Genomic DNA, 19,422 nt, shown 5'->3' on the forward strand with positions numbered 1-19,422 from the left:
CCTTCCTGATGATAGATACCTTTATTTCAGGATCACAAATTGCAAAGAATTACTATAGAGTGATGGCTTGAGAAGGTTGTACTACAGGATGGTAGAAAAGCTTCCAAAAGAATGTACGGCAGCATTTTCCCTCCAAAGAATATTCTAACTCAGACATAAAACCAAATGGCAAGCCCAAACACTAACACTAAATAATTCCACAGTAACAGTCAATATATTTTAACATTTTTGTTTGCACTACAAAGGGAACAAGAGTCTTTATGGCCATCTGTTACAAAAGTTTCAAAAATCATTGGTCTAGAGGGCCAGTATTCCAGTCAGTCTTTATTATTCTTTTTTCTCTTTTTAAAGAATTTATTTTTAAGCAATCTCTACACCTAGTGTGGGGCTCAAACTCACAACCCCAAGATCAAGAGTTGCATTCTCCACCAACTAAGCCAGCCAGGTGCCCCTCTGGTCAGTCTATTTTATTTTATTTTTTACTTTATTTTGTTTTTTAAAAGATTTTATTTATTCATTTGAGAGAGAGAGAGAACATGAGGTGGGGAGGGAGGGGTACAGGGAGAGGGAGAAACAGATTCCCCACTGAGCAGGGAGCCCAGTGCAGGGCTCTGTCCCCGAGATCATGACCTAAGCTAAAGGCAGTTACTTAACCGACTGAGCCACCCAGGTGCCTCCCTCCATCAGTCTTTAAATCAAATTCTATCAAAAGAAATTTTCTTGAACTCATGATGTCAGTATAGATAAAATAATCTGATCATCTCTTTCCTGGATGTTACATAAACCTTCCGTACACTGTATATCAAAATAAAACATTCCACGTGGCTAACCTTCATGGGATTTCAACTCCACTTTCCCTAGTTGGCTGACATAAACATCTATTGCACCCTGATGAGTTGAGGCCTTTAGACATCCAGAGGATGAATCTAGGAAAAAAGAAAAACCATAAATATAATCATTCTTATTGTAGTAACTGAAATGATAAATTTGAAATAAAAGACTCTACTTCAGCAATAGGATAAGGCACTAAGAGTCTTGCAAGGTTTTGTATTTTCCCCATAGTTATGCCATCTTTCACTTTAAAATGAAAACAGAATCAGAAATCTACAAATCTATACCTAGATAATGAAATATTCCTATGTCTACAGTAACCTGCATAACTTATTGATAAACATGCTTACTCTGCAACCTAATATATAGGAAGGACAGTACACAAGCAGTGGACCTTTGACAGCCAAGACTATTAGCACCATTGATATATTTAGTTTATTATCAAATTTCAATATTTACTAAAGAATTTTATCTCATGTACAGACACACAGAAGTAGTAGCAAAGTTAACAAAAATCAAAACTTCTTATATTTTCTCCTTTTAGCATATTTGGTAGTGCTAAAAAATTACTGCTAATAGTGAAAGCTTACTCCAGATAAGATTTTGTTGCATTTCTCAAACAGAAATGGAGAAAAAGGGAGTCACTTAAAGAGAGGGTGAAGCTTGTTTATATCTAAGTATTTCTTTTCAAATTTCTGGAATTGAACAGGTATCTTTCAGTCAGGAGAAGAAAATCATAATTAATTAAAGTGGTGCTGATTTGAAACTCAAATCTCTGTCATCACTGACCCCAGTTTTCAAAATGCCAACATTTCAAGTTCAAGGGAAAACTGACCAAATTAGAGATAAAAAAGTAAGAGAATGATGAAGAGTCAGCACTAAATAGCTTCTTCCTCCTCAACCATGGCAACTGAATCTTTAATTTAATATTCTGTCTGACTGCCCTGGGAGGGCCAAAGCATATTTTTTTTAGAAAAGTCTCTTAAAAAGCATATTTTATCAGGAACTTTACTACTTCAAAGTGAAACAAATTAGGGAGTGTGGTGAAAATAATGCCAAAAATTATATTAAACTTTTAATAAAACGTGAAGAAAAAACATTTGTATACTAGACATTTTTCTTCAAATTTTTACGACCCTAAACAAGGCAACTTGAATAAACTGGTTAAAATCTGGCCCCAAGGTAATTAATAATAATTATGTGTAATCTAAACTGAAAATGGCCTTTATTGGACCCACTTTATTTAAGTTCAAAAGTAAACACTGATGCTGGGAAATTAAGCCATTAGTGATAAATGACACAGAATAGTTGGGCAAAGATGAATCTCTCTCTCCTCAATTATCAACAGAAACTCCTCTTAAATAACCTCTGAATGCATCCTAAAAGAAGCCAAGTAAAAATACATTATGATTTAAAAAAATGTGGAAATACACAATGTGTGTATTATCCCAGGTTGAACAAAGTAAAATATTTGAAACATTAGTTTGATTTCTTGCTTTCTCTAGGGGGAAAATAAACACAAGATTTTCATGAGGCTAATAAACACTACTTTTCACTTCTTCCCCCAAGCCAATGGGAAATAACAGCTAAATAATTTTATCACAAGATACTGAGTAATTACATCCTCATGTTATCAGTCTTGAGCTCTGATAATGGCCCATCCCTTGGAGACTGTCAAAAAAATAAAATAAAATAAAACTCAAGATATGTTTTCAAAAGAGAAAGCAAAAGTGGTATTTGAAAAGCTATGTAGCAAATGATTGGAACTAAAAATTAATTATCAAGAGTCAAATTAAGACTTCCTCTACAAAATTTCATTTTTTGGAAATTCACATAACGGAGAAATTCTATAGGTCTCAGAAAAAGCCTTAAGGGAAATATGCATTAGAGGGCGATTAAGAAGTGAACAGAAATTATCAGTCCAGCTAGTGTTTGGAATAAGTGGACTCACAGAGAGCTTTCTATCATCACAATTTTGGACAGGGAGGAGCAAGATGGCAGAGGAGGAAGAGACCTAAATTTTGTCTGGTCCCAGGAATTCAGCTGGATAGGGATCAAACCATTCTGAACACCTACGAACTCAACAGGAGATCAAAGAAAAGAATAGCAGCAACTCTCTGAACAGAAAAGCAACCACTTTCTGGAAGGTAGGACATGCGGAGAAGTGAATCCGAGGCGATACTCGGGAAGACAGAGGGCGAGGGGAGGGGGCCTCTGTCAGCCGCTACCAGCAAGAGATAGAGCAGCAGAGAACAAAATCGGAACTTTTAGGAGTTGGCTCCGCTGAGGGATGTCCTCCGGTGGCTAAGCAGGGGGTGGAACATTAGCTGGGACAGTGTGGTCTCAGGACCCTCGGGGTCACAGAAAGACCGGGGGTGCCTGAGTGCGGCAGAGCTCCCAGGTATCGGAGCAGGGAAGCCGGCTGCAGAGATGGAGCCAAGGTGCGGGCTCTCGGGGTTGCCATAAACCATGATCCGCAGCACAGTCAGGCCACTGCTCTTCCAGCAGGGACCCAACAAGTGGTTGATCCGGGGAGACTCCCCTTCCTCCCCTGGGAGGAGTGGTGCGGAAGCACACCGCAGGAATCTGTGGGGTTTGGAGAATCCACCCAGGGTCATGTGTCAGAGATAGAAACGCTGGGTCACAGGCCAGGTGAGCATGGAATGCGGCCGGAGACCAGGGAGACAGGAGTGATTGCTTTTCTCTGGGGGCTCACTGAGGAGTGGGGCCCCAAGTACTTGGCTCCTCCGGAGTGGAGACTAGGAGGCCGCCATTTTCACTCTCATCCTCCAAAGCTGTACAGAAAGCTTGCAGGGAACAAAAGCTCCTGAGAGCAAACCCGAGCAGATTACTTAGCCCAGATCGGCAAGGGCGGGGCAATTCCGCCTCTGGCAAAGACATCTGATAACCACTGTGACAGACAGATCAGCAAGAACAGGCAGCCAAGACCAAGTTTACAGATCAATGAGAACGGCAGAACTCCAGCACTAGGGGAATACAGCACATAGAATTCATGGCTTTTTCCCCCGTGATTCTTTAGGCTTTCAAAGTTAATTTTTTTAATATTCTTTTTTTCCTTTTTCTTTTTCCCTTTTTCAACCATCTTATCAATCCCTTTTTAAAAAATCTTTATTTTTCACTTTTAAAGTCATATTCTATCCCTTTATAGTAATTAACGTTATTGTTGGTATATATATAAGTTGTTCTCTCTTTAAAATTTTGAGATAGTTTCTTCTAACAAACCAAAACATACCCTAAATCTCTAGTGTATGGCTTTGTTCTAGTCTTCTGCCTGATCACATTTTCTCCTTTTTTTTTTTTAATTTCTCTTTTCTTTTTTCAACCAACTTATCAATTCCTTTTATACAATCTTTTATAATTTTCATCTTTATAGTCATATTCCATCCCTTCATTGTATTTACCCTCATTTTTGTATATATAGAAGCTTTTCTTTCTTTAAAATTTTGGTAGGCAGTTTCTTCTAACAGACCAAAATACGCCCAAGATCTAGTGTGTGGCACTGATCTATTTACCAGCCTGATCATATTTGATCATATTCTTTTTTTTTTAATCTCTTTCTTTTTCTTGATTTTTTTTCTTTCTATCTTTCCCCTTCTTTTCCCCTGGTTACAGGTCTCTTCTAATTTGTTTAGTGTATACTTTTCTGGGGTCCTTGTTACCCTGTTAGCATTTTGTTCTCTCATTCATTCATTCTCCTCTGGACAAAATGAGAAGACAGAAAAAATCACCTCAAAAAAAAGAACAAGAGGCAGTACTGACTGCCATGGACTTAAACAATACGGACATTAGTAAGATGTCAGAACTAGAGTTCAGAATGACGATTATACAGATACTAGCTGGGCTTAAAAAAACATGGACGATACTAGAGAAACCCTTTCTGGAGAAATAAAAGAACTAAAATCTAACCAAGGAGAAATCAAAAAGGCTATTAATGAGATGTAATCAAAAATGGAGGCTCTGCTAGGAAAATGAGGAAGAAGAGAGAATTAGTGATATAGAAGACCAAATGACAGAGAATAAAGAAGCTGAGAAAATGAGATAAACTACTGGATCACGAGGGCAGAATTCGAGAGATAAATGATACATAAGACAAAACAATATTGGAATAATTGGGAACCCAGAAAAAGAACAAAGAGAGAGAGGGGCAGAAGGTGTATTGGAGCAAATTATAGCAGAGAACTTCCCTAATTTGGGGAAGGAAACAGGCGTCAAAATCCAGGAGGCACAGAGAACCCCCCCCTCAAAATTTTATCAATAAAAATAGGTCAACTCGCAGATATCTAATAGTAAAACTTACGAGTCTCAGAGACAAAGAGAAAATCCTGAAAGCAGCTCGGGAGAAGAGATACGTAACCTATAAAGGTAGAAACATTAGATTGGCAACAGACCTATCCACAGAGACCTGGCAGGCCAGAAAGAACTGGCATGATATACTGAGAGCACTAAATGAGAAAAATATGCAGCCAAGAATACTATATCCAGCTAGACTCTCATTGAAAATGGAGAGATAAAGAGCTTCCAAGACAAACAAAAACTAAAGTAATTGGCAAACACGAAACCAGCCCAACAAGAAATATTGAAAGGGGTCCTCGAAGCAAAGAGAGAGCCTAAAAGTAACACAGACCAGAAAGGAAGAGAGACAATATACAGTAACAGTCATCTTACAGGCAATACAATGGCACTAAATTCGTACCTTTTAATAGTTATGTTGAATGTAATTGGGCTAAATGCCCCAATCAAAAGACACAGGGTATCAAATTGGATAAAAAAACAAGACCCATTGATATGCTCTCTGCAAGAGACTCATTTTAGACGCAAAGACACCACCAGATTGAAAGTGAGGGGGTGGCAAACGATTTACCATGCTAATGGACACCAAAAGAAAGCTGGGGTGGCAATCCTTATATCAGACAAATTAGATTTTAAACCAAGGACTATAATAAGAGATGAGGAAGGACACTATATCCTACTTAAAGGGTCTATCCAACAAGAAGATCTAACAATTGTAAATATCTATGCCCCTAACACGGGAGCAGCCAATTATATAAGCCAATTAATAACAAAAGCAAAGAAACACATCGACAACAATACAATAATAGTAGGGGACTTTAACACCCCCCTCACTGAAATGGACAGATCATCTAAGCAAAAGATCAACAAGGAAATAAAGACTTTAAATGACACACTGGAACAAATGGACTTCACAGACATATTCAGAACATTCCATTCCAAAGCAACGGAATACACATTCTTCTCTAGTGCCCATGGAACATTCTCCAGAACTGATCACATCCTAGGTCACAAATCAGGTCTCAACCAGAACCAAAAGAATGTGATCATTCCCTGCATATTTTCGGAGCACAATGTTTTAAAACTAGAACTCAATCACAAGAGGAAAGTCAGAAAGAACTCAAATACATGGAGGCTACAGAGCATCCTATTAAAGAATGAATGGGGTCAACCAGGAAATTAAAGAAGAATTTTAAAAATTCATGGAAACCAATGAAAATGAAAACACAACTGTTCAAAATCTTTGGGATACAGCAAAGGCAGTCCTGAGAGGAAAGTATATAGCAAAACAAGCCTTTCTCAAGAAATAAGAAAAGTCTCAAATACACAACCTAACCCTACACCTAAAGGAGCTGAAGAAACAACAGTAAATAAAGCCTAAACTCAGCAGGAGAAGAGAAATAAAGATCAGAGCAGAAATCAATGAAATAGAAACCGAAAGAACAGTAGAACATATCTACGAAACTAGGAGCTGGTTCTTTGAAGGAATTAATAAGACTGATAAACCCCTGGCCAGACTTATCAAAAAGAAAAGAGAAATGACCCAAATAAATAAAATCATGAATGAAAAAGGAGAGATCACAACCAACACCAAAGAAATACAAACAATTATAAGAACATATTATGAGCAACTATATGCCAGCAAATTAGACAATCTGGAAGAAATGGATGCATTCCTACAGATGTATCAACTACCAAAACTGAACAAGGAAGAAATAGAAAACCTGAACAGACCTATAACCACTAAGGAAATTGAAGCAGTCATCAAAAATCTCCCAACACACATGAGCCCAGGGCCAGATGGCTTCCCTGGGGAATTCTACCAAACATTTAAAGAATTAATACCTATTCTCCTGAAACTGTTCCAAAAAATAGAAATGGAAGGAAAACTTCCAAACTCATTTTATGAGGCCACAATTACCTTGATCCACAAACCAGACAAAGACCCCATCAAAAAGGAGAATTACAGACCAATATTCTTGACGAACATGGATGCAAAAATTCTCACCAAAATACTAGCCAATAGGATCCAACAGTACATTAAAAGGATTATTCACCACGACCAAGTGGGATTTATCCCTGGGCTGCAAGGTTGGTTCAACATCTGCAAATCAATCAATGTGATACCATACATTAATAAAAGAAAGAACAAGAACCATATGATCCTCTCAATAGATGTAGAAAAAGCATTTGACAAAGTACAGCATCCTTTCTTGATTAAAACTCTTCAGAGTATAGGGATAAAGGGACGTACCTCAATATCATAAAAGCCATCTATAAAAAACCCACAGTGAATATCATTCTCAATGGGGAAAAACTGAGAGCTTTCCCCTTAAGGTCAGGAACACGGCAGGGATGTCCACTATCACCACTGCTATTCAGCATAGTACTAGATGTCCTAGCCACAGCAATCAGACAACAAAAAGAAATAAAAGGCAGGGGTTCCTGGGTGACTCAGTTGTTAAGCATCTGCCTCTGACTCAGGTCATGATCCCAGGGTCCTGGGGTCAAGCCCTGCATCAGACTCCCTGCTCCACAGGAGGCCTGCTTCTCCCTCTCCCACTCCCCCTGCTTGTGTTCCTTCTCTCATTGTGTCCCTCTCTGTCAAATAAATAAATAAAATCTTAAAAAAAAAGAAAGAAAGGAAGAAAGAAAGAAAGAAAGAAAGAAAGAAAGAAAGAAAGAAAGAAAGAAAAGGCATCCAAATCATAAAGAAGTCAAACTTTCACTCTTTGCAGATGATATGATACTTTACATGGAAAACCCAAAAGACTCCACCCCAAAACTGCTAGAACTCATATAGGAATTCAATAAAGTGGCAGGATATAAAATCAATGCACAGAAATCAGTGGCATTCCTATACACCAACAACAAGACAGAAGAACGAGAAATTAAGGAGTCGATCCCATTTACAACTGCACCCAAAACCATAAGATACCTAGGAATAAATCTAACCAAAGAGGCAAAGAATCTGTACTCAGTGAACTATAAAATACTCATGAAAGAAATTGAGGAAGACACAAAGAAATGGAAAAACGCTCCATGCTCATGGATTGGATGAACAAATACTGTGAAGATGTCAATGCTACCTAGAGCAATCTACACATTCAATGCAATTCCTATCAAAATACCATCCACTTTTTTCAAAGAAATGGAACAAATAATCCTAAAATTTGTATGGAACCAGAAAAGACCCCGAATAGCTAGAGGAATGTTGAAAAAGAAAAGCAAAGCTGGTGGTATCACAATTCCGGACTTCCAGCTCTATTACAAAGCTGTCATCATCAAGACAGTATGGTACTGGCACAAAAACAGACACATAGATCAATGGAACAGAATCGAGAGCCCAGGAATGGACCCTCAACTCTATGGTCAACTCATCTTTGACAAAGCAGGAAAGAATGTCCAATGGAAAAAGGACAGTCTCTTCAACAAATGGTGTTGGGAAAATTGGACAGCCACCTGCAGAAGAAGGAAACTGGACCATTTCCTTACACCACAAAAATAGACTCAAAATGGATGAAAGACCTAAACGTGAGACAGGAGTCCATCCAAATCCTAAAGGAGAACACAGGCAGCAACCTCTTCGACCTCAGCCGCAGCAACTTCCTAGAAACATTGCCAAAGGCAAGGTAAGCAAGGGCAAAAATGAACTATTGGGACCTCATTAAGATAAAAAGCTTTTGCATAGCAAAAGATACAGTCGACAAAACCAAAAGACAACCTACAGAATGGGAGAAGATATTTGCAAATGATATATCAGATAAAGGGCTAGTATCCAAAATCTATAAAGAACTTATCAAACTCAACACCCAATGAACAAATAATCCAATCACGAAATGGGCAGAAGACATGGACAGACATTTTTCCAAGGAAGACATCCAGAAGGCCAACAGACACCTGAAAAAGTGCTTAACATCGCTCGGCATCAGGGAAATCCAAATTAAAACCTCAATGAGATACCACCTCACACCAGTCAGAATGGCTAAAATTACCAAGTCAGGAAAAAACAGATTTTGGCGGGGATGTGGAGAAAGGGGAACCCTCCTACACTGTTGGTGGGAACGCAAGCTGGTGCAGCTTGGAGGTTCCTCAAACAGTTGAAAATAGAGCTACCGTATGACCCAGCAATTGCACTACTGGGTATTTACCCCAAAGACACAAATGTAGGGATCCAAAGGGGTATGTGCACCCCGATGTTTATAGCAGCAATGTCCACAATAGCCAAACTGTGGAAAGAGTCAAGACGTCCATCGACAGATGAATGGATAAAGAAGATGTGGTATATATACCCGATGGAATATTATGCAGCCATCAAAAGGAATGAGATCTTACCATTTGCAACGACGTGGATGGAACTGGAGGGTATTATGCTGAGGAAAATAAGTCAATCAGAGAAAGATGTGTATCATATGATCTCATTGATATGAGGAATTCTTAATCTCAGGAAAGAAACTGAGGGCTGCTGGAGTGGTGGGGCTGGGAGGGATGGGGTGGCTGGGTGATGCACACTGGGGAGCGTACGTGCTATGGGGAGCGTACGTGCTATGGTGAGCACTGTGAATTGTGTAAGACTGTTGAATCACAGACCTTTACCTCTGAAACAAATAATACATTATATGTTAAAAAAAAAAAAAGAAGATAGTAGGAAGGGAAAAACGAAGGGGAGGAAATCGGAAAGGGTGATGAACCATGAGAGAGTATGGACTCTGAGAAACAAACTGAGGGTTCTAGAGGGGAGGGGGGTGGTGGGATGCATTAGCCTGGTGATGGGTATTAAAGAGGGTACGTACTGAATGGAGCACTGGGTGTTATATGCAAACAATGAATCATGGAATACTACACCAAAAACTAATGATGTAATGTATGGTGATTAACATAATAAAATTAAAAAAAAACAATTTTGGACAAAGATCTGGTTGGTCTCATAGAGACCACTGAGTTATCCTCGAAAATTATACATACAATAGGGAAAAAACTGATGTTAATTACTAGCTAATCACTACATACAATGAAAAACTGAGATATTTGTAATATTCATTTAGCTAACAGCAGAGATTAACAACTACTTGAAAGGTTAGAATTCTAAACTTTCAGATAAAGGGAGAATTCTTTTAAATCAGTCAAACATGTTCAGAAAGTTCTTCTGAATTTTTACCATTTTACCTCAAGTTTCAACATGTGGATACTAAGGAAAAGCAAAACAAAAGATATTTCATTTCTGCAACTTAACTCCTACACTTCCAAAACTACACCAATTACAAGAACAAGGAACCGATTTCACAAACAGGATGTAAAGGATTTGCGAAGGCAGAACTGTAGGGTCATTTTAAGTAAAGTTTTCTAAGTATCCCGCCTAGGTATTCTGTATTAGGTAGGGAACATTAGGAGGCTGGGCTTACGAGGGACACACAAGGCAAGCCACCCCACCTCCTGCTCCAAACATGAAGATATTCTTTTTTTTAAGATAAAATTACCAGTACATAGCCCTGGCAGTGCCTTCCAGAAGAGGCAACATAGGGCAGAGAAAGTAAAGCTAGGTAAGCAACTCTTATTAGTACTCTAATCCTACTGTTATCTATTACCAAGTTTTGCTTTCTCCTGTTGTCTTTTTGTTTTATTTTTAAAGATTTATTTATTTGAGAGAGAGAGAGCACACTCATGAGCAGTGTGAGAGGCAGAGGTTGAGAATCTTCAAGCTGACTCCACACTGAGGACAGATCCAACGGGGGCCTCTATTGCATGACCCATGAGATCATGACCTGAGCCAAAACCAAGAGTCAGGTGCCCAACTGACTGAGCCACCCAGGTGCCCCTGTTGACTCATTTTAAATGGATGATCTGGTAATTCCAGAAAAAAGACATTATTTTTAAAAATATGAGTCCAAGGAAAATCATGGTTTTGATATACACAATCAAATTTTTTATAGCACTTCAGTTTCTGAGAGAGAGTGTTATGGAAATTAGGAAGAACAGGGTTTGGGGAGGTAGATTATAATGTGTATACAACATCCAAATGACTGATGAGATTACTTAAGAACCTGATCAATTATATTATCTAAACTCCTTTTACCTGAATTATAAATATTCTTCTTAATAAAAGAATCATGGGAAAAATACTTTGTCTATTTTCCTGAAATCAGATAGAATAATACCTAAATCATCTCAAGTGATTCTAATATTCTAAACTTGATAATATTATATAACTTTTTCTGAACACCCATTCCAATATTTTGAAGCCTCTGCTATTCTAATAAATTTCCTCTCAGGTTCCTACAAATCACTTTTTATTCCTTTGTAACTAATTTGCTTTTGCTAATCTCAATTCCTCAAAATCCAAGTTACTCAGTAGACTTTAATTAGGTTATCATGGCAGAGTAGCCTTCAACTTTCTCCAGCAAACCTTTTATGAAAAACACAAGCCAAGCATTAAGAAACTTCAAATAAACATTATGCTTATCACCTTTGGGATTAAGGCATTATATCCAAAATTTCACCAGACTCATGACAACAATGGCTTTTAGGTTCTATAGCAGGGATGGCAAACACAGCCATCCTCCTATTTTTATTAATGAAGTTTTATTGAAACATAGACACATCCATTTGTGTACTGTCAATGACTACTTTGTGTTAAAATGAGAGAGCTGCATAGTAGAGACAGACTGTGTGGCCCACAGAGACAAAAATACTTAATATCTGGCCCTTTACAGACAAAGTCTGCAGACCCCTAGAGCAAAACATCTTGTTTTGAGGAAGTAAGCTCTCCCCCCACTCTCCCCCCTCCAAAAAAGTAAAATTTAATTCTGTTTAAGACAAAGAGATTTACCAATTTACTGAAATTAGTTCTTTTCCTAAGGCCTTAGTAGTATACAGATAGATATTAAATTCTTGCTTATAGAAATGAAAAAAGTTGTCTTAGGGCAGTTCTAACTTTTCACTGACCCTGACTGCTCACTATTTTCTAGGGGTAATGGAGATGCTTCCACCAGATTTATTAAAGTGAGAAATAGCACATTATCAAGTATATAACTAGGACTTTGCGGACTTGCTTAGATTATGTCACCACATTTTTGTTTGTTTAACCTCCTAAGCTGTATGTTCCTATTAAACAAAAAATTAGCAGTGTTTGTTTGCTTATAAAGGAGCACAAGTGGGTTCTTGAAAAATTGTATGATATCTCCAGCTCCGGATGTCAGCAGAAATGGGATGTATTTCCACAAATCAGTAACTTTTAGGTCCAGATATATTAAAAGTAAGAAACCTATAACAGGACCCAAACAACTTTGAATTCAATTTAAGTTTTGGATAATTTTTGCTGTGCTCTGCTCTCTCCTCTTTTCCCTCCTTCCCATTTCTGATTTAATACTCACTGTTAAGTGTATACATATGAAATAATAGTACAATGTTTTATATTGTTTTTTTCGTTTAATAAAATGTCAAGGGGTGCCTAGGTGGCTCAGTCGGTCAAGTGTCTGTCTTTGGTGCAGGTCATGACCCCAGGACCCTGGGATTGAGCCCCGCATTGGGCTCCCTGCTCAGGGGGGAGTCTGCTTCTCCCTCTCCCTCTGCTGCTGTCAAATAAATAAATAAAATCTTTAAAAAAAAAAAGGAACAATATTATATATGTGTACTGGTTATTTCTCTTGTGAACTGCTTGTTCATGTTTGTCCACGTTGTCACTGAGTGTTCCTTTTATCTCATTTGTCATAAACGCATACACACACACCCCTATATGTGTATGGATATATATCAGATAACTTTCTAGTTGGTTACTTGTCTTTTATCTGAATTTATATTTTATTTACACTTAAAAAAAATCAGCCAACTGAGATTTATGTACCCAGTGATAATATCCTTCAAAAGGAAGACAAAATAGGGTACTTGGGTGGCTCAGTTGGTTAAGCCTCTGACTCTTGACTTCGAATCAGGTCATGATCTCAGGGTTGTGAGATCAAGCTCTGCATTGAGCTCCATGCTAGCCATGGAGCCTCTTAAGATTCTCTCTCTCCTTCTCCTTCAGCCCCTCCCTCTCTAAGAAAAACAAACAACAAGCAAACCCAAGAAGGCAAAAATAAAGACATTTTTAGATTAAAGAAAACTAAGAATTTGTTGTTAGCAGATCTAGACTATAACAAATGCTAAGGAAATGATGTCAGTAGTAAACTCTTATCTTCAGGAAGAAATGAAGAATACTGGAAATGGTAAATATATCTAGGAAATATAATACTAGGAAAAAAATTACTTTTCCCTCTTAAATTCTTTAAGATACATGTGATAGGTGGCTTAGTCATTAAGCGTCTGCCTTCGGCTTGGGTCATGATCTCAGGGTCCTGGGATTGAGCCCCCACATTGGGCTCTCTGCTTAGAGGGAAGCCTGCTTCTTCCTTTACCACTCCCCCTGCTTGTGTTCCCTCTCTCACTGTGTCTCTGTCAAATAAATAAAATCTTTAAAAAAAAAAAAAAAAAGTCCTGCATTGGGCTCCTTGCTCAACGGGGAGTCTGCTTCTTCCTCTGCCTGCTGCTCCCCCTGCTTGTGCTCTCTCTCTGACAAATAAATAAATAAAATCTTTAAAAAAAATAGATGATATTATATGTGATAATATAAAGCAAAAATCCTATCAGTATATTAAAGGATTTATAATTTATGTTGGTGTAAGACAACCTATACTACAAAGGACAGGAATAGGTAAATGAATCTATTTGACATAATATGAAGTGGCATAATATTAATTCTAAATAGACTGTGAAAAGTTAAGTTTCTATACTGAAATCACTAGAAACTGCTAAAAAGTAATGCAAAAAGGTATAGCTAAAAAGTCAAAAGGAAAATTAAAATGAATTCTGAAATATATCAAATTAATGCAAAAAAGAAAAAAACAAAAAATAGAAGAGACAAAATAAAATAAAGTGGTATATCCATATCCAACCATATCAATAATTATATTAAATGTTAATGGACTACACCCTCCAATTAAAAGACAAAGATTTTGCAAAATGAACTTTAAAAAAGTGCCAACCATGTTGTTTACAAAAGATGCTTTTTAAACATAAAGATAGATTGAGAGTAAATGAACAGAAAAAGATAAACCATGCTAACATTAAGCATAAGAAGGCAAGAGTGCTTTTATTATTACTAATATTAAGCATAAGGGAAGAGTGTTTTTATCATTAGATGAAGTTAATTCAGGACAGAGAGTATTACTTGAGATAAAGCATTTTATAATGACAAAAGGGTTAATTCATCAGGAAACCATAACAATCATGAATATGAATATCATAAATAACAGGGATTCAAAAGCTAATGAAAGCTGACAGAATTCATTGAAAAATTTGACACCTCTCTCAGCAACTGATAGAACTAAACAACAAAAATAATTTATTTTATCATACACTCATTTCAAAGGCATGTGATATGAAAATTTACAAGAGAAAACCATATGCTGGGTGATAAAATAAACTGCAACAAATGTAAAAACAACAACCCTGAAATCACACAAAGTATTTTCTCTGACCAGAATGGAATTTATTTAGAAATCAATAAAATAGGAGATCTATAAAAATCTTAAATATATGAAAATTCAACAAGAGACTTCTATGGATCAAAGAAGAAATGAAAAGTAAAATTAAAAATCCTCTAAAGGATGATTTTAAAAAATGCAACATTTAATAGAACTAGAACAAACAATCCTAAAATATGTATGGAACCACAATAGACCCCTAGTAAAGCCAAACAGTCTTTAAAAAGAAAAGCAAACTTCAGGTATCAGAATTCTAGACTTTAAGTCATATTACAAATCTGTAGTAATCAAATAGTATGGTACTGGCACAAAAACAGACACATAGATCAATGGAACAGAATAGAAAGCCCAGATATAAACCCACAATTATATGGCCAATTAATCTTCAACAAAGCTTGAAAGAATATCTGATGGGAAAAATACAGTCTCTTCAGTAAATGGTGTTGAGAAAACAGGACAGCTACACGCAAAAGAATGAAACCGGACCACTTTCTTACACCAAACACAAAAACAAATTCCAAATGAATGAAAGACCTAAATGTAAGACCTGAAACCATGAAAATCCTAGAAGGGAGCACAGGCAGTAATTTCTCTCACAACAGCTGTAGCAATATTTTTCTAGGTATGTCTCCTGAGGCAAGGGAAATAATAAAAAATTAAACTATTGGGACTACATCAAAATAAAAAGCTTCTGCACAGCAAAGGAAACAATCAATAAAACTAAATGGCAACCTACTGAATGGGAGAAGATATTTGCAAATGACTTACCCAATAGTTAGTATCCAAAATATATAGAGAACTTCTACAATTCAACACCAAAAACACAAATAATCCAATTTAAAAATGGGCAGAAGACATGAACAGACATTTCTTCAAACAAGACATCCAGATGGCCAACAGACACATGAAAAGACGCTCAACGTCATTATCAGGGAAATGTAAATCAAATGCACAATGAAATTATCACCTCATACCTGTCAGAATGGCTAAAATCAAAAACACAAGAAACAACAAGTAATGGTGAGGATATAGAGAAAAAGGAACTCTCTTGCACTGTCAGTGGGAACACAAACTGGTGCAGGCACTGTGAAAGACAGTAGAGAGGTTCCTCAAAAAATTAAAAATAGAGCTACTATATGATCCATCAATCACACTAGGAGGTGTTTACCCAAAGAATATGAAAACACTAATTCTAAGGGATATATAGACACTACACATCCCTGTGTTTAGTGCAGCATTATTTACAATAGCTAAATTATGGAAGCAACCCAAATGTCCATTGACGGATAGATAAAGATATGGTATACAACAGAATATTATCCAACCATAAAAAAGAATGAAATCTTACCATTTGCAACAACATGGTTGGAGCTAGAGAGTATTATGCTATGTGAAATAAGTTGGTCAGAGAAAGACAAATACCAGATGATTTCACTCATATGTGGAATTTAGACAAAAAAAAAAAATGAAACAAAGAAAAAAGACAAATGTAAAAACAGACTCTTAACTATACAGAACAAATGATGGTTACCAGAGGGGAGATAGGTAGAGGGATGGGTGAAATAGGTGAAGAAAATAGGTGAAGGGAAACACTTGCCATGATGAGCACTTAGTAATATATGGAATTACTGAATCACTATATTGTACACATAAAACTTTAAAGAAATCTTGCCACTTGCAACAAGGATGGATCTATGTTGGATCCATACATGGACCTATGTAAAGAAAAAAAAAGAGAGACAAACCAAGAAATAGACTCTTCATTATAGAGAACAAACTGATGGTTACCAGAGGGGAGGTTGGTGGAGGTATGGTGAAATAGGTCATGGAAATTAAGGAGGGCACTTGTCATGATGAGTACTGGGTGATGTAATGAAATTGTTAAATCACTATCTTGTACAGCTGAAACTAATATAACACTACATGTTAACTACGCTGGAATTAAAATAAAAAATTAAAAAACACTAATTAAAAGGTATGCACCCCTATGTTTACTGAAGCATTATTTACAATAGCCAAATTATGGAAGAAAAAAAATTGCAACATTTCAAAATGTGGGGAATACACTGCTTTTAACAGACTTGTAATTTAAATGCTAATATTAACAAAGAAAATCCCCCGAATAAAAAAAAAAAAGAAAGTCTAAAATCAATGACCTAAGGTTTTACCTGGAGAAGCTAGAAAAAGAAGAGGAAGGAAACTCAAATAAAAGAACATAATAAAGAGAAGAAATCAATCAATACATTAGAACAATAGAGATACTAAGTGAAAAGTTGGTTCTTTGAAACGATTAACAAAATTATAAAGTCTAGCTTTATTAATCAAGAAAAAGAGAATACAAGTATCAATATCAGGAATGAAAAGGAAAAGAAATATCCCTATACAGGGCGCCTGGGTGGCTCAGTCGTTAAGCATCTGCCTTCGGCTCAGGTCATGGTCCCAGGGTCCTGGGATCAAGCCCCTCATCCGGCTCCCTGCTCCACGGGAAGCCTGCTTCTCCCTCTCCCACTCCCTCTGCTTGTGTTCCCTCTCTCACTGTGTCTCTCTCTGTCAAATAAATAAATAAAATCTTTAAAAAAAAAAAAGAAATCCCTATACAACCTATAGGCATAAAAAGGAGTATAAGGGAATACTTTGCACAACATTATGTGAACAAATTTGACAATTTGATAAAATAGACAGATTTCTTGAAAATACCACTTACCAAATGTAAAACCAGATAAAACAGAAAATATTAATACAATAATAAAATATCTATTAACTTATACAGTCACTTGATTCTAGACAAAGATGCTGAAATAAAACATTGGAGAATGAAAGATTTTTCAACAAATGGTGATGTAATAACTAGAACATCCATATGGGGAAAAGAATCTTGATTCCCAATTCATATTAAACACAAAAAATTAGAGACAGTGGGCGCCTGGGTAGCTCAGATGGTTAAGCGTCTGCCTTCGGCTCAGGTCATGATCCCAGGGTCCCGGGATCGAGTTCCGCATCGGGCTCCCTGCTCAGCGGGGAGCCTGCTTCTCCCTCTGCTTCTCTCTCTCTCTCTCTCTCTGTCTCTCATGAATAAATAAAATCTTTAAAAAAATTAGAGATAGATCAAAGGTGAAAGCAAACATTATAAAGGTGCTAGAGGAAAACAGGAGAACAGCTTTATGATTGAAGGCAGAACAAAGATTTCTCAGGACACAGAAATCAATAACCATAAAAATAATCGGTAAATCAGACTTCATCAAAATAGAAATCTTCCCATCAAAATACACTATTAAGAAAATGAACAGGCAAGCCACAGACTGAGAGGAAATATGGAAAAAGAATATCTGACAAAGGGCTGTTCCCAGAATATATAAACAACTCCTCCAATTCAATAATAAAAAGACAAATAATCCAATTGAAAAATAAATGGGCAAAAGATCTGAACAAAACTTCAAAAAGAAAGATATACTAATAACCAATAAGCACATGAAAAAGTACTGAACATCATTAGTCACCTGGGAAATGTAAATTAATATCATAGGAAAACGACTGTACACACACCAGAATGGGTAAAATTAAAAGACTGATAATAAAAATGTTGGTGAGGATGTGGAACAATTAGAATTCTCATACACTATAGAATGAAGTGTAAAATAGAACTTTGGGGAAAAGACTGGTAGTTTATCATGCATACTCAAATCAGCAATTCTATTCCTAGGCATTTACCCTAGAGGAGAAAAATACATACATATAAATGTGTATGTATTTTTATATATACACATGTATATTTTATATACATATGTATATATAATCCATATAGCTCTCCATAAAATGACTTGTCTAAGAACGTTCATAGAAAATTTGTTTACAATTGCCAAAAACTAGACACAGCCGAGGTATCCATCAACAGAATAAACAAATTAAGCTTTCTAGTTGCCTGCTTCAACTTCTACACCCTCTGGTATATCACAGAACATCTTGGTTGCTTTTTTTTTTTTAAAGATTTTATTTATTTGTTTGACAGAGAGAGATGTAGCAAGAGAGGGAACACAAGCAGGGGAAGTGGGAGAGGGAGAAGCAGGCTTCTCATGTAGCAGGGAGCCTGATGCGGGGCTCGATCCCAGGACGCTAGGATCATGATCTGAGCTGAAGGCAGACGCCTAATGACTGAGCCACCCAGGCGCCCCTTGGTTGCTCTTTTAAAATGTAAATTATATATTACTCCCCTGCTAACACCTGTTGTAGTTGGAATTAAGTCCCTATTCTTACAATGTCTATAAAGTCCTATGATCTAGCCCTCACTTAGCTCATCTCCCACGACTCTCCCCAAGTTCTCCTTCTATACCTTGAAAATGTAGATTCATTCCATTTTCAGGGCTTACACTGGCTTTTCCTCTATCTGGGGAGCTCTGCATCCAGAATTTTATGAGCCTCTTTCCCATTATTCTGGCTTTAGTTCAAATATCCCTTCTTCAGACCCTCCCTGATTGCTAAATGCAGTAGCTTTCTTTTCCCTACTCTCTATTCCATTTCCCTCTCTTATTTATTCATTGCACAATCTGAAGTTATCTTTGGTTATTTACATGCTTATTGTCTTTCTTCTCAGGCCGAAGGTGAGCATGGAGACTATGTCTTGTTGATCATAATATTCCCTGGTACCTAAAAGAGTTCCTGATAGAGAGTAGGTACTCAATAAATAGATGTTGACTAGTTACTGCTATACTCAAGACTGTCTTCAAACATTAACACAATGTTGAGAGCAGTAGAGACATAATTTATA

General features: G+C 36.9%; 1 protein-coding gene across 8 annotated transcripts in view; it reads right to left on the bottom strand.

Annotated features, from left to right (window-relative positions):
* The window catches only part of FAM185A (family with sequence similarity 185 member A), a 69,353-nt gene that overhangs the window by 19,330 nt on the left and 30,601 nt on the right, over positions 1-19,422 (bottom strand). For 6 of the 8 annotated variants that reach the window (XR_012380182.1, XM_073898709.1, XM_025872767.2 and 3 more), the window contains one exon: positions 831-926. The exons of the other annotated variants lie outside the window; for them this stretch is intronic. Coding sequence is in view for 5 of the 6 variants with exons in the window: in XM_073898709.1 (XP_073754810.1) it covers positions 831-926 (96 nt within the window). In the remaining variant the exon portion in view is untranslated. The remainder of the gene's footprint in view (positions 1-830; positions 927-19,422) is intronic. 8 annotated transcript variants of the gene reach the window in all.

The sequence above is a fragment of the Callorhinus ursinus genome, unplaced genomic scaffold (assembly GCF_003265705.2).
Source record: "Callorhinus ursinus isolate GAN/ISIS: 27379988/994484 unplaced genomic scaffold, GSC_fseal_2.0 scaffold12, whole genome shotgun sequence".
Classification (NCBI taxonomy): domain Eukaryota; kingdom Metazoa; phylum Chordata; class Mammalia; order Carnivora; family Otariidae; genus Callorhinus; species Callorhinus ursinus.